This window comes from Alosa sapidissima, chromosome 18 (assembly GCF_018492685.1).
Source record: "Alosa sapidissima isolate fAloSap1 chromosome 18, fAloSap1.pri, whole genome shotgun sequence".
NCBI lineage: Eukaryota > Metazoa > Chordata > Actinopteri > Clupeiformes > Clupeidae > Alosa > Alosa sapidissima.
In genome coordinates, this window is record NC_055974.1 from 1,357,501 (window position 1) to 1,372,500 (window position 15,000).

General features: G+C 43.9%; 2 protein-coding genes and 1 long non-coding RNA gene across 4 annotated transcripts in view; 2 read left to right on the plus strand and 1 right to left on the minus strand.

The window, feature by feature from the left end:
* The window catches only part of LOC121690390 (atrial natriuretic peptide receptor 1-like), a 13,028-nt gene extending 5,293 nt beyond the window's left edge, over nt 1-7,735 (plus strand). Inside the window, exons 11-23 of the mRNA XM_042070914.1 lie at nt 190-333; nt 1,146-1,267; nt 1,944-2,088; nt 2,883-2,931; nt 3,088-3,189; nt 3,714-3,833; nt 4,054-4,147; nt 4,325-4,412; nt 4,914-5,053; nt 5,149-5,301; nt 6,763-6,861; nt 7,102-7,193; nt 7,399-7,735. Of these exons, the coding sequence (XP_041926848.1) occupies nt 190-333; nt 1,146-1,267; nt 1,944-2,088; nt 2,883-2,931; nt 3,088-3,189; nt 3,714-3,833; nt 4,054-4,147; nt 4,325-4,412; nt 4,914-5,053; nt 5,149-5,301; nt 6,763-6,861; nt 7,102-7,193; nt 7,399-7,596 (1,546 nt within the window). The 3' untranslated portion in view covers nt 7,597-7,735. The remainder of the gene's footprint in view (nt 1-189; nt 334-1,145; nt 1,268-1,943; nt 2,089-2,882; nt 2,932-3,087; nt 3,190-3,713; nt 3,834-4,053; nt 4,148-4,324; nt 4,413-4,913; nt 5,054-5,148; nt 5,302-6,762; nt 6,862-7,101; nt 7,194-7,398) is intronic.
* Nucleotides 7,736-10,456: 2,721 nt separating this feature from the next.
* On the minus strand, nt 10,457-12,482 carry LOC121689933. The gene is made up of 2 exons (XR_006024929.1): nt 12,188-12,482; nt 10,457-11,244 (listed from the first exon to the last, which is right to left on the minus strand). It is a non-coding gene; the product is annotated as an uncharacterized LOC121689933 (long non-coding RNA).
* Nucleotides 12,483-13,301: 819 nt separating this feature from the next.
* LOC121689932 (serine/threonine-protein kinase DCLK2-like) overlaps nt 13,302-15,000 on the plus strand; it is a 10,605-nt gene continuing 8,906 nt past the window's right edge. For both annotated transcript variants that reach the window (XM_042070191.1, XM_042070192.1), the window contains exon 1: nt 13,302-14,549. In XM_042070191.1, the coding sequence (XP_041926125.1) occupies nt 14,144-14,549 (406 nt within the window). In that variant the 5' untranslated portion in view covers nt 13,302-14,143. The remainder of the gene's footprint in view (nt 14,550-15,000) is intronic.

A 15,000-nucleotide genomic window follows, 5' to 3' on the forward strand; every position in this document is an offset into this window, starting at 1 on the left:
AATAACGTCATCACCATCACCATGTGAGTCCCTGCACTTCCAAATGTCTGTGCACGACCCTGGTGTGTGTGTGTGTGTGTGTGTGTTGACGTGCGTGTTAAATCAATGTATTCATGTAATGTACTGTGTTCTAGTTCAGAGGGCTAGTTAATCAAAAGTGTGTGTGTATGTGTGTGTCCTGCATTTCAGAGAACTGGACCACCCAAACCTCTGTAAGTTTTATGGAGGATGTGTGGAGGCTCCAAATGTAGCCATAGTTACAGAGTACTGCCCCAAAGGAAGTCTGAATGATGTGCTGCTCAACGAAGACATCCCACTGAATTGGGGTTTCAGGTACACACACACACACACACACACACACACACACACACACACGTGACAGTTCTCCTATAGGTGATTACCTTTGAATGTTCTTGTATGTTCTCGAGTGTGTGTTGGTGTGTGTGTTGCTGTGTGTGTGTGTTGCTGTGTGTGTGTGTTGCTGTGTGTGTGTGTGTGTGTGTGTGTGTGTGTGTGTGTGTGTGTGTGTGTGTGTGTGTGTGTGTGTGTGTGTGTGTGTTGCTGAATGTGTGTTGTGTTGTGTTGTGTGAGCTCCCAGGGAAGCCTGACGGAGGTCTTGTGGTGCCCACCTTGAGTACACTCCATGCCCTCCACCCCCCTCCACCACCTGTGCCACTCTCTTAGGAGAAGCTCTGAGCACACTTTAAGAGTTAGTTCCACTTGGAACACTAGTTCCCCTTTGTTATGCATTAGTTCCACTTGGTGGGGCTTAGTTCCACTATGGATTAGAGCCACCTGTTCATGTGTTTAGAATGCAAGTGTAAATGAGCATCGTTGTGTGATAGTGTGTATGTGATGCACAATGCCAGTTGACTACCTGAATGTGAGTATACAGTACAACTCTCATCAAGCACATTAACTGTAGTCCAGTTTGGTTTTAGTTCAGTATTATGTCCATAGCACCAAGCTGTAAGAATATGCTAGTGTATGTGTGTGTTTTGGTTTGCATAAGAGAACATATTTGGTGTCCATATTTGTGTGTATGTGTGTGTGTGTGTGTGTATGTGTGTATGTGTGTGTGTGTGTGTGTGCATGTGTGTGTGTGTATAGAATACAAGGGATTGTCAACACTTGTGGGTTTGCAGGTTCTCCTTTGCAACTGACATTGCCAGGGGCATGTCCTACTTGCACCAGCACCGCATCTGCCACGGACGCCTCAAGTCCAGCAACTGTGTCATCGATGACCGCTGGGCCTGCAAGATAACAGGTGAATAAGTGTGTATGTTTATGCGTGTGTCAGTGTGTGTAATATGACACTAATGAAAAATAGTTAAACAAAAACTACTGAATACTTTTGTTCTGTGTGTTGTTTCACATAATAACATATTAGCTTTGTGGTAAATATTATGGATAACATTTATTACATTTTAAGAGAGTCACTGACAAACAGAAAGCACCATAGAAACAAAATTTACAATCCTTAACAGGGTAAGAAAACTGAAAGAAAATGGCACAAATACAAATTTCAGATCCAGTGTGAAACCCAAAAAGAGGTTCTCTGCACATATGACTGAAATATGCAAAGCAAAACCGTCTTTTTTCTTTAACATTATTTGTAGAAGTATAAACACTTGCTATTCTCAACTGTTGAGAAATGAACAAATCCCCCTCACAATTAGCACCTGAACGTCTCTTAACTAATAAATGCAATGAGTTTGCATCTTTTTTCAAATGTAAAATTGATGAAGTCAGACTGAACAAATCTTCTAAATTGCTAACCAAACATCTGGTTCATGGTGCACCTTGTATATGAGATGCGCTATATAAATAAACCTGCCTTGCCTTGCCTTTATTTGAGGAATCATATACAGTAGTACGTCGACTGTCTACACTGCATGTGTGTATGCGTGTATGTGGTGTTTAATTGGTGTGTGTGTGTGAAGATTATGGTCTGTGGTCATACCGGCGTGAGGATGCTGCGGAGCCCCTGACTGTGTATCAGCAGCGGTTGAGGGATGTGTACCAGGCCCCCGAGAACCTCAACACACAAACATACACTGAGCCCTCACTCGCAGGAGATGTGTTCAGGTACACACACACACACACACACACACACACACACACACACACACACACACACACACACACACACACACACACACACAGAATCATGCAGACTGACACACAAACTGAGCCCTACACTCTCTGGAAATAATTATAATTATACAGTACACACTAAAACCCACACTGACATAAACTAATTTACACACACCATTTTCAATCACTGGAGATGTGTTCAGATATGCATGCATGCACACACATGCGCGCACACAAACACACACAAGCACCCACACACTAACACACAAACTGAGCTCTACACTACCTGAAATTGTGTTAAAATACACAGCACACACCAAAAGACACATAGAGAAAAGTGTAAAGTGTATTGAGCCCATGTTGCATGTTGATACTGCACTACAAACAATACATTCATACACTCATGTTTTTAAAATGTCTTATACTAGCCTACTGCTTGGTTCAATTTCTTATTGTAATGTTCTCTTTAGAACGTCAATTAGCTTTCAGATATTTGGACATAATATATACATAATATATAATAATTATACGAATGGATAAATTAATGGATGTGTGGTGGAAAGAAGTTGTAGACACAAGTCAGTTTTAAAAGATCAAAATGTGCAAATTATGTCTCCAAATATAATATGCAGACATGGCAACAGTAGTTTAAGCAGGATAATGGACTTCACGGATTGGAATAGCAGAAGTTAATGCACTTCGAAGTGTAACATTACCACATGCATTCATCTCAGCTTTCCTACGTTGTCTTGCATTGTCCCTGACTTTGCTCTGTGTGTTTGCAGTTACTCTATTATCCTGCTGGAGATCGCCACCAGAAGTGACCCAGTGCCTGTGAGTGCTTCATCTGCAGTTGCTCATTAAGGCTATGTGTCTATGGAGACTGAGTCACAGATGGACAGTCATACTACACAGCTGGATGGCTGACTTTGTGTGTGTGTGTGTGTGTGTGTGTGTGTGTGTGTGTGTGTGTGTGTGTATGAGTGGCAGGTGGATGAGAGTCCTCACGAGAGCGCTTGGTGTCCCCCGCTGCCAGAACTCATCTCTGGGAAGACAGACAGCACCTGTCCCTGTCCAGCTGATTATGTGGAGGTACACACACACAGAGACACATACAAATACACACACACACACACACACAAAATCACCCTATTAAATAGTTCAATGTTTAAAAAGAAACTGTATTGCATAGACCTCTGAAGTTCACCTACAAAAAGCAACCAACGCTGCCATCTTTGCCCATATAAGGAGATCACGGTGTTAATTGAAGCTAACTACCTATGGCAAGTTGCATTGTAAGTCAGCTCTGGGATAGCAAAGATCAAAGTGTGCCGTCTTCATATACCGAAGATCACAGTATCCACTCGAAGGCAGAGGACAAAACTGTGTAGAGCAAAACGTCTGCATTTCTGATTTATTCGTCCCCGCGAGAGTTTAACAGGTGCGATAATTCAAAATCCCAATGTTATAAGATACCGGATCTCCTTATTTGGGCAAAGATGGTAGCTTTTTTGTAGGCAAACTTCAGAGGTCTGCAACTAGAGAGGTTGTTCCAAATGCAGTACATCATGCCTGGACATATGAAGTCCATGTGTGTGACTGTGTGTACTGTACAGCTCATCCGTAGGTGCCGCGCCCACAACCCAATCCAACGGCCCACCTTTGAGCAAATCAGGAAGTTTGTGCACCGCATCAACCCCAACAAAGTCAGTCCGGTGGACATGATGATGAACCTGGTACTGGCACCCACATGGATACAGCATAGACATGCACACACTTCTGCACCAACATATATGCACTTTATATAGCTTATATATATATATATATATATATATATATATATATATATATACACATATATTCACTTTCAAAAGCTCCCATTCACATATAGAATACTTAAAGTGTATGCATTTACCCCAATTTATACTGTTCACACGTGTATGTGTGTGTGTGTAGATGGAGAAATACAGTAAACACTTGGAGGTATTGGTGGCAGAGAGAACTCAGGACCTGATGCATGAAAAACAGAAGACAGACCGCCTTTTATACAGTAAGAAAGATCTAGTGTGTGAATGTGTGTGCAAGTGTGTGTAAGGATGTCTTCGCATTAGTGTGCGACTGTGTGAGCATGTCTCTTTGTGGTGATTGAACAAGTCTTTTGAGTGTGTATAAGAGTGAGTCTCTTCCCATGTGACTCTGCTCCTGACTGCTGATTGGCTGTCTCGAGGTATGCTGCCGAGACAGGTGGCAGATGACCTGCGCCAGGGGAAGCCTGCTGCTGCTCAGAGTTATGTCACCGCCACGGTCTTCTTCAGGTGAGCCCTGTGTGTGTGTGTGTGTGTCACCGCCACGGTCTTCTTCAGGTCAGACCTGTGTGTGTGTGTGTGTGTGTGTCACCGCCACGGTCTTCTTCAGGTCAGACCTGTGTGTGTGTGTGTCACCGCCACTGTCTTCTTCAGGTCAGACCTGTGTGTGTGTGTCACCGTCACAGTCTTCTTCAGGTCAGACCTGTGTCTGTGTGTGTTTGTGGGGGGGGGGCACTAGCCCATTGACCGCTGAGACACCTTGAGCTGCCTTTGCATAGTGAGAAAAGTTAGACTGCGCACACCACAAAGGCTTCTCACCATCAACTAGCATGTAGGCTACATTCAAATAGAGTGGAATCTCTCAGTTTGAATCTTTAGAATCCAATGACATGCTTTTGTCTAGTGTGTCCCAGAAGGTTGCTAAGCTAACTGTCTATATTCTAGCCCTACATTATACAGTTAAGGGATGACATTTATTTCTAGATCTTTCCCTTCCCTCTCTCTCGTTAGTGACATAGTGGGCTTCACCCACCTGTCCAGCAGCAGCACGCCCTATCAGGTGGTGGACTTCCTCAACAAGCTTTACACCACCTTTGACGATATCATCGACAACTACGATGTTTACAAGGTGGAGACCATCGGGGATGCATGTAAGTGTGTGTGTGTGTTGCTTATGTCCCTGTTCCAAATATGTGTGTGTGTGTGTGTTAATCGTAATCACTCATGGCTGCTGTGCGACTTGCAGACATGGTAGTGTCCGGCGTCCCGCTGAAGAATGGGATCAGGCACGCGTCGGAGATTGCCAGCATGGCCCTGGACCTGGTGTCCGTCTGTCGAAGCTTTCGCATCCCACATAAGCCCAACAGCCAGTTGGAGATCCGTGCAGGCATACACTCAGGTAACTGAACCCTCTGTACTTCACATCTCTCTCTCTCTCTGTGCGCGTGTGTGCACCCAGTGTTTCCCACGGAATTGGATTCAATTTGTGGCGGTAGCTGACTTTGACAAGGGGGGGGGGGGGGGTCTCCTTGAATCTCACTTTTGAATTTTGGAAAACACTTTTCCATTTACATCGGGATTTTGCAAACATTCAGTGTCAGAGTCAATAAAATGAGCCCTTCAACGAAATTGACAAGCAGCTGTAAGTAGACTAAGCATGCTAAATTCGACATCCAAACAGTACGTTAGCTTTGAGATACTGTATTATTTCATAACTTAACTTAGTTTAGTCTCTTCAATGTAGCCTACTATGTTGTGATAAGACCTTAGCAGAGTTCACTTCAATGCAGCAGTTTTGAACAAATTTGCGCAGCATGGTCACGATGCTAAGCGGATTTAATAGCAATTTAGCCAGATGTCTTCTATGCAATGCTTCTATGTGGCAACAACAATCGTGAATATTTTGTTAAATGCACATGCAGAGGAGTGGCAGCGGCCTACGAGGCGGGGCAAGGAAAGGCTGCATGCGTAAAAAGCGCAGCTCAATGGCAATGCAAGGATTTGACCTTATATTTAATTTAAATTAAATTGTACACATAATATATTCATCTGTGACGGCCGATTTTTATTTCGTGACGCCCCGCCACAGATTAGTCAATGTATGGGAAACACTGGGTGCTGCACCCATGTTTGTCTTTCAACTTTAACATTTAGCAGGATAGTTACATATACTAAATTGCCCTCATGTGGGACACTTGAGCTCCAGTGGGTGTGACTCTTCCCTAAACTAATGAATGCCAGTGAAACTATGGGAAAGCCAAAGCTGTAGGGTCCTGTGATCAAAATTGGATGTGGATTTAATGTGTTGCCTTCACATTGTAGCCTAATATAGCCTACTACAGAAGTCCAAAAAAAATATCTTAAAAAAATATATAACACTAGGGAAATCCACCCTACATTCATTTAAGTGTCAGTAATAGCAGGCATAGTCTAGGGGTTAGGCTGGCAATCGTAGTAAGATCACTGGTTCGAGTCCCAGATGATGGCTTGATGTTGCAGGTTGTGCCCTTGCACAAGGCACGTCATCTGCACTGTCTCAGTCCACCCAGCTGTAAAATGGGTACCAGCTTCTGCTGGGAGTTAGCTGCGATGGACTAGTGTCTATGCCCCTCATCCGTTTAGCACCACGGAAACCAGACATAAGCGCTGGCCCAAGCTGCCTCCATGACTAGGAATGGATTAACACACTGGCACTATTTAACATTACAACCCATGTATGTGTGTGTGTGACAAGAAAGGTGAAAATATGTACACATATAGCATGTGCTCTCGTGGGGTATTGCCACATACTGTACCTCCATGTGGCCGTTTGGGAGGGTTTCCCTACGAGTGTGTGTGTGTGTGTGTGTACACTCCACAGGTCCGGTCGTTGCTGGGGTTGTTGGGACTAAAATGCCACGTTACTGCCTCTTTGGGGACACAGTCAACACTGCCTCCCGAATGGAGTCTACGAGCGAAGGTATAGGCACACACACACGCTTCACACACACTCACACACATTATCAGCTGCACTTGGCAGTCCCATTCTATATGCTAAGAAGATCGTCTTTACAACTCCACCATGTAATCATATGTATGCTAATCATACCTCAAATTCACACCCTCCCCCACTTCCCATCTCCCTGGAGCTTGGTTTCAGGTCAATACTAAAGAGCAGGATGTATGATGAAACTGTTTGATTGTGTGTGTGTGTTCCCAGCAATGAAGATCCAGTGCAGCTCCACTACTTACTACCTGCTGGAGGAGATAGGGGGGTACCTGCTGCACTGCAGAGGTGTCCTTCAAGTGAAGGTGAGTGGCACACACACACACACACACACACACACACACACACATGCTCAGAGCAGATCAGACCCAAACATAATATTGAATTGAATTGCGCACACACACACACACAAACACACTCTTGCATAAACAATTGAAACATATAGGTATAATTGCACACACACACACAGAGACAGACACACTCACACACTTACTTCCACCTCTTTTACAGGGCAAGGGTGATATGGTAACATACTGGCTTGATGGGAAACTCCCACTAACCCCCAGTAAGGAGAAGCTATCGGCCCCCAAGCAGGATTCGGGGTCGACCTTTGTTACCGGTAACAACAACCAAAACAACAACAGCAGCAGCAGCAGCACAGTCAGCAGACGCAGCATCAGTGCTAGCAGCAGCACTGTAATCTCTTAACATGGCTTTATCGGCTCTGCAGTCACATTCAGACGCAACATCAGTGCTAGCAGCAGCACTGTAATCTCTTAACATGGCTTTATCGGCTCTGCAGTCACATTCAGACGCAGCATCAGTGCTAGCAGCAGCACTGTAATCTCTTAACATGGCTTTATCGGCTCTGCAGTCACATTCAAACGCAGCATCAGTGCTAGCAGCAGCACTGTAATCTCTTAACATGGCTTTATCACCTGTGCAGTCACATTCAGACACAGCATCAGTGCTAGCAGCAGCACCGTAATCTCTTAACATGGCTTTGTCACCTGTGCAGTCACATTCAGATCAATTGGACTCGCTCATTATGACACGTCATGCTTCAGACTATAGGCCTTTAATGTGGCCATATCATAACAAATCACATCTAATCTATGTATCTGCTATACATTATACATATATTTTGTATATACTTTGTCTTCTCACTCATAGCAAAACCCAAACTGTGTATGAGTATTTGATAAACATCTATTACCAGTACAGTATATTTATTATCTGCTGAGGTGTATGCTGACCTTTTTATTTATTCTCCCATCGATGTACTGAATCTATGCTTTGTCTCTGTTCTTGTACACATTGGTGTGTGGTTGGGGCAAGGCAAGGGCCACAGCAGCACGGTTGTGTGAGAACAGTCCATGTCGCGTGGTGTGATGGGCTGCTATATGCATAGATGATGCTACAGGGCAGGTCCAGCGATGACCATAAGTCGGACTGCTCACAGTTCTAGCTAGTAGCCCGTTTTTATCTGATTATCTGTTTTTATCTGTGGCTTGGCTTTATCTGTGTAAATAAACACTTATCACCACTAAGCTTGCCTGTCTGGAATCTATTTAACACACACAGAATTAGATATGTCCATGATTTTATTTTTAAATGGTGTGTATCAACAGCCCAAATGAAATGTTAAATGAAATGAAATGAATGAAATGGGAATGGTTCAAAAGATGAGGCGAGTAGCACAGAAGGGAAAGGGGCTCATGTCTCAGCAATAGAGAGATGGGGGACAGGTTGATCAGAGGGAAAGATGAAGAGAATGCCACTGAGGGAGGAATAGGAGCGGACTAGTGCAGCTCGTACTAAAAGCCTGCCTTGCAGCAATGCAGCAGCTACCCGTCTGTGCGTGTGTGTGTGTGTGTGTGTGTGTGCGAGCTGCACAATATGAATTCTCTTACAATACTGATGAAAGGCCTCTATTCAGTTCACCCTTCACATCCTCATAATGACCAAATGTGTGTGTGTGCTGCTTTCATTAATTAATCATACATAATCAGCCTCACTCAGATCCTTGAGAGCGTCTGTGAATTAGATGCGTGAACAACACAAGGACCAGACACTCATTCAATTAGCACGGCTACTGTGTGTGTGTGTGTGTGTGTGTGTGTCATGTGGATGCGCACACATGAAAGGGCTTCAGAACTCCAACCACTCATACCATTAGCATTACTAAGAGCTGTGTGTGTGTGTGTGGAAGAGGGAGAGGAGGAGACGGGTTATAAGTACAAACTAAAGGAAATACAACAAATAAAAATAATCTTTAACCTCCACATGTTATCAAAACAGATTTTGTCATGGTCACTTTATTGCCATGCCATTACATCACCATCTACTGTTTTTGTACTTATTGGTGTCAATAACTTGTGTCACTTGATAATGATAATTCACGCAGTGAATTCAAATGGCCTTATTAGTAATCTTCCAACCTGAGTTATCATGCAACCTGCAATGGACGGAGACAGTTAAGAGTTGCAGGTAATCACAGCGGAGACAGAAAAAGAAACCCATTCAACTGGTAGTTGTAGTTTGCAATAACTACCAACACCAAGGCCATGAGACTGGTTCACATATGTAGAAATGGTAACTATTTCTACATATACTTATAAATCTAGACGCACCCTAGCGGCAGCAAATGCAATTTGCATCCAGGGTAGTCTAGCAACTCTCCATTGGCTTGCGAGCTGGAAAAACCAAACTTCGGTCAGGCCAATCACATTGTGTATAGAGTCGGTGGACAGGCGTAACATAGTAACGGCAGAGTTGTGACGGTTCTGCATGAATTCCCTGCTACTTGAAAACAAAGAAGATGGATGCTGCTGGCGAAGAGCGCGACTCGAGTTAAGCTTTTTTAAAGTTGCCAAAAGTTTGATCATCTAGCCAACTAGCTACTCTGATGGGAAAACGCATGGGACTCATGAGTTGCAGCGCTATACTATTGCATGCAGAAGGAATTTGAAAGACAACCGTTTATCCCGCCCATCGGATTGAGCACTGCCAATGGTGAGTTCCAGACCCTACATCTTGATGTGGATCTGGCTCATCAGGCTAATAAAATGTGTGACTAACCTCAAATGTGTGTCTAACCTCTAAGCACCAATTGAATGAATAAGTGTTAACATTAGTGTAAACATACAGTGCATTCTGAGGGGTTTTAGATCCTTTCATTTTTCCACATTTCGTCATACTTCAGACTAAATCTATTAATTTTTCTTATCAGTCTAAACACAGTAGCCTAGGCTACTACCCAGTGACGATGCAAAAACAAAATTTGTGGTTTGTTTTCTTTTGATTTGTTAAAATACCATCATGTAGGAATTCTCCTTTTCATAAATATTCAATGTACTGGATACCCATTTACCACTAAGTGGTGCCGGATTTGTCAAAAAACAACTAAAAAAGGTCATGCTCCTGCCCGTGACAGCGTTAAATAGTCATCATAACCATCCCATAGGCATCTGCAATGTTAAATAGTTATAGTATCATAACTATCCCATATGCATCTGCAATGTCAGACACACTATTCTCTGCATTGTAAGTCAGTGTAGCATGAAAATGAGTTTGAAGCCTTTATTTAAAGATAAAAGAACAACATGATGTTGCGTTAAAAATGCCAGAGAGCAGTAACAGCCAGTAGAATGCCCAGAGAGAGAACATTCATGACTGACTTCTCAGAAAAACTGCAGTGGACAAATAAACTGCAGACCGTTTTGTTGTTCAGCAGATGTGGCAATATTACTGAGTCAGACAGCGTTTCTGGGATAGATTTGGCAGCTTTATCCCTCTATTTGCTGATTTAATCCCAATCGTCCCTGGGATCTGCAGCAATTTGTACAAAGTAAAATGAAAATGTTGAGGTTGATGTAAGCTGCGCTCTTCTTGTTTTGTCTGGTGTCTATAGGTGATCTATATCCTACATGATGGGGTGTGGCACCAAGATTTATTCTAAAAGGGATTGACACATTTTCAGTAAAAACAAAAATCAGATCTTTAATAAATTAGATGATAATGTTTCAAAACATAACTGCACCAGTCTCATCTGTTCATGAGGGCACACTGGATCAACGTCCCTCCACCTTGGCAAATGAGTGAATGTACTGTTGTGCATGCACAGAACACACACCTGTTGGTCATTTGGCAGCTCATACAGTGTCCAGAAGACTTCCTTCTTGTGCTGCGTCAGATTGTCTGTGTGTGCTTGTGATGACATTGTCCCTGCAACTCAATTTCCCAGAGGTCTCTGGGGCTTCAGGTTCCACCCACAGCAGTGAGACTTTCCAGAGCCGCTTCCCTGCAACCGTAGATCACAAAGCCCCAGGCCAGCAATACACAAACTGCCAGCAACTGTGGACACAAATATAAACAGTCTAGTGAGCCTACTTACATTACATCACACACAAATGGATACTTGCAATCTAAAATCTAATCTAAAGGACTACGACACCTGCTAACTATGGGGAATAAAACATGAAACATAAGGTAGAGGCCATATAGTTTCTATCTGCCTGATGTGTGTAATACATACTGTACCGGTAACTGCACTTTATGTGCAACCAAATGAATTGCAATCTGGTAAAATCTCTATAATATACATGATAACCTATGTGTAAGACATTTCAAGTATAAAAACGATTAAAACTTCTTAATGCTAAAAAAGTCTAACCAAACTGCTCCTTTTTATTTTTGTTTTTTTTTCTCCCAACTCTGCATTGGACTCAGTCAGGCGTCGCTGAAGTAGGCCTAGAATTTTCAAGTATTTCTTATACAAAGGCGCCCTCTGGCGACCCATATGTGCGAAGGAAATTCACTGCGGAGTTACCATGGCTACTAATCGTGGGCATGGGCCATAAACCAATGGGACAGTTTGATGTTGCTGCATCAAGCGCCATAACTTCTCAGGCAGAATTACAGAATAAAAAAGTCTACATGGAGGATTACCATGAATTAAGCTACCATAAATCAAGCTACTCGTAGTGAGGCGTTGGTATACTGGTGTATGTATGTTATGTTGACGAGATAAAAAAAAAATCAACTGACCAACCAACAACTCACCTAGAAAAGGTTAGAAACGCACAGCTAAGCTAGTCTAATGTAACGTTAATGTTTCACTGGCAGCATGCATCCAACTGTTCGTCCAACTGGTAGAACCTAGTCTTGTTAAAAAAAAAAAAAAAAAAAACTTTAGATAGGAACATTTTTGAGTAGTCTAAGTACAGTTAACTTTTTCCGTTCATGTTAACGTAGACTGACTTTAGCTGAGAGCAATGTGCAAGCAAATCAAACTCACAAAGGTGTACACTCGGTCCACATTCCGCTGACTGACGCTGTACATGACTGTCACTCTTCTCAGCTTCAGCTTCTTGGCACAAGCAGATGCTGCTACCTCCGCGTATAATGCGATACAATATAATAGTTTGCTTGACTGTCTGCGTTTAGCTCATAGTTTAGCTGTTTAGCTTGGTTTATCTGTCTTCTTCGTCAAATCTAACGACAGTTGGCGGTCCAGTTACCGCCACCTGCTGGTGTCATTCGATATGGAACCCCTCAACCCTAATTTTGTGAAAACAGGCCTATTCTCGCTCTGTCTTTACATAATTTCACTATGCCTCTTCAGTATTTTCTTAAATGGTTTCACATGACATAATATTGCTTATTTTATTCTTGCCCATTAAATTATGTCTCAGGCATTTGTAGCTACCACACTGCTTATCATAGGCCGACTGTCTACCGCGAGTTCTTTCAAAGCCCTCATATAAGAGGACAAAGCAAGCAAGGTAAGCCGGCGGTAGGCTTCTTGGTTCCCCTTGGGAATTAGGCTTGCAATTTCCATGTATGATTTATTTATGATGACTAGCCACTGCCCCAATACATTTTACATTTCACGTTGGGATAATATTCTCAGTTTTCACTGTTGAAACAGTAGCCAACACGTTTAATCAGTAGGCTATATTTCAACTTGATGTTTTGAAGGTAGTGAAAATAGTCTTGGTTTAAGCCAGGACATAACGGATTTCACTCAGCATGTTACTACCTGTGTGTCTGCATTACTGGATGGACAAGATTACTGCCATTGGGCCAGCAGACGTCTGTTAGAATGTTTGTCAGAATAGCTGAGATGCAGCTATTGGCTTTTATTTATCACTTCATCTGTGAAACTTTCCATAGCTGTATTATGGCAAAAGCGTATTATGCCAACAGTCAAAATGGAACCCTATGAACTGCACAAGGGCAAAGAGACAAAGAGGACAAATGTGTGCACATTGGAGTAGGTCTACAGAACTATCCAGTAACAATAAGGCTACATTTTCTGTTATTCTCTATTTATTTAAAAAAAAATGGCAAATGATGGTTTTCATTTGGTTAGTCATTAGGCTGGATTCTGCATACAGTGTCTGGCCTGAATAGTGGAACCCCGTAGTCTATACTGCAGAGATCCATCCACCAGGAGAAAAAAAAGGGCAGGGAGAGGGTACTCTGGTACTGGGCATTACACATTAATCATCCACGCGCACGCATTAGGACCCAGCGGTGCTGAATCGGTGCTGCTGCTGCGCACACAGACGGCCCCCTGCTCGAGGCATAGGGCGCGCACTTCTTGCAGCAGCCATGCTGCTCTAATAATTCAACACACAGGGCACTCTCTGCCAAACGGATCTCGCTGTCGTCAGGTGAATGCTACACGAGACGGCGGATTCTGCGTCACCTTGCGGATTCCCTTATCTCCCCGAGGTTGACTGGTGGGGGTCTGCGCATGCGAGGTTATAGGGGAGACTTCAGAGGCCACCTATACTGACAACCGCACGTCAGATAGATCAGTGTTGCCAGGGAACTGTCTGGGATGAAAATGGATTGTCTTGACTGACGAGACTGCTGTCATCCATTTGGCATCCTGTCCAGTAATCAACGCAGATTTGCCTTGTGAAGGGCGGGTACTGTTATCACATCCCATTAATTTCAGTGTGTCTGTGTTATGTGTGCGTCTGCTGTGACGTATGTCTTTGTGGACCAGCCTACTAGCGAACGGGAACAGGTGGCGCGTGGCTCTTTTGTATCGGGTTTGGATCATGTCCTCTTTCCAAAACGTTGTCTCAGGACGGAAAGTATACCGCTAACGTGGCGTGCATATTCGTGTAATTGGCTGGAACTCGTGATCACTCCTCAGATAACCACATGCTCGCCGATCACTGTTAACCCCAAGGCTCCGGTAGCCTAATCCCGACCGGTGTCCTGTGCGCGAGACGAGATGGCGCTGGGCCGAGGAACCATAGAACTGGAACATTTCGATGAGCGAGACAAGACTCATCGCTCATCGCGCACAGCCGACTTGGGTTCACAGTCTGGTTCGCGAGCCAGCAGTGTGGTCCCAAGCCCTGCGCACAGCGCTAATTGTAGCTTCTACCGTACACGCACGCTTCAAACGCTGAGCTCAGAGAAACGTGCAAAGAAAGTGCGCTTCTACCGGAATGGGGACCGGTGTTTCAAGGGACTACTGTACGCCGTGTCCGGGGACCGCTGCCGATCCTTCGACACGCTTCTGGTGGACCTTACCCGCTCTCTCGCAGACAACCTTTACCTGCCACAGGGAGTCCGCACCATCTACACACTGGATGGGTCGAAGAAGGTGACGAGCTTGGACGACCTTTTGGAAGGTGAGAAATCATAGTCGTGTGCGACGTTAGGGATGTCCCTCTATTTAGGATCTACCGAATATTGAGTGTCGCACACTCCAGGCTAACAGTAAACGAACGTGACTTCAGCACCAAGGACAGTGATGTAGGTTCAGACATACCGGCAGGAGCCCGCAGTGTTCATGTGGCTGGTGGGTGGATATTGTATATGAGTGGGCGTGGATATTGCTTTGTAGATGTGAAATCTGTGTGACCTTTGAATGTGTGTGTCTATTCATACTGCTACATGATGAAGGCTATCAGTGTGGAATTGATTGTTTTTTGTGTATGTGGTGTGCATAAGAGCAAATCGTCCATGTTTGTACTGTATCCTTCTGTGTGTGTGTCTGCCATTATCCTGCCCCAATCCCTGTGTGATCTTAAACCCAATGTAGCCTCTCTCTGTGTGTGTGTGTGTGTGTGTGTGTGTGTG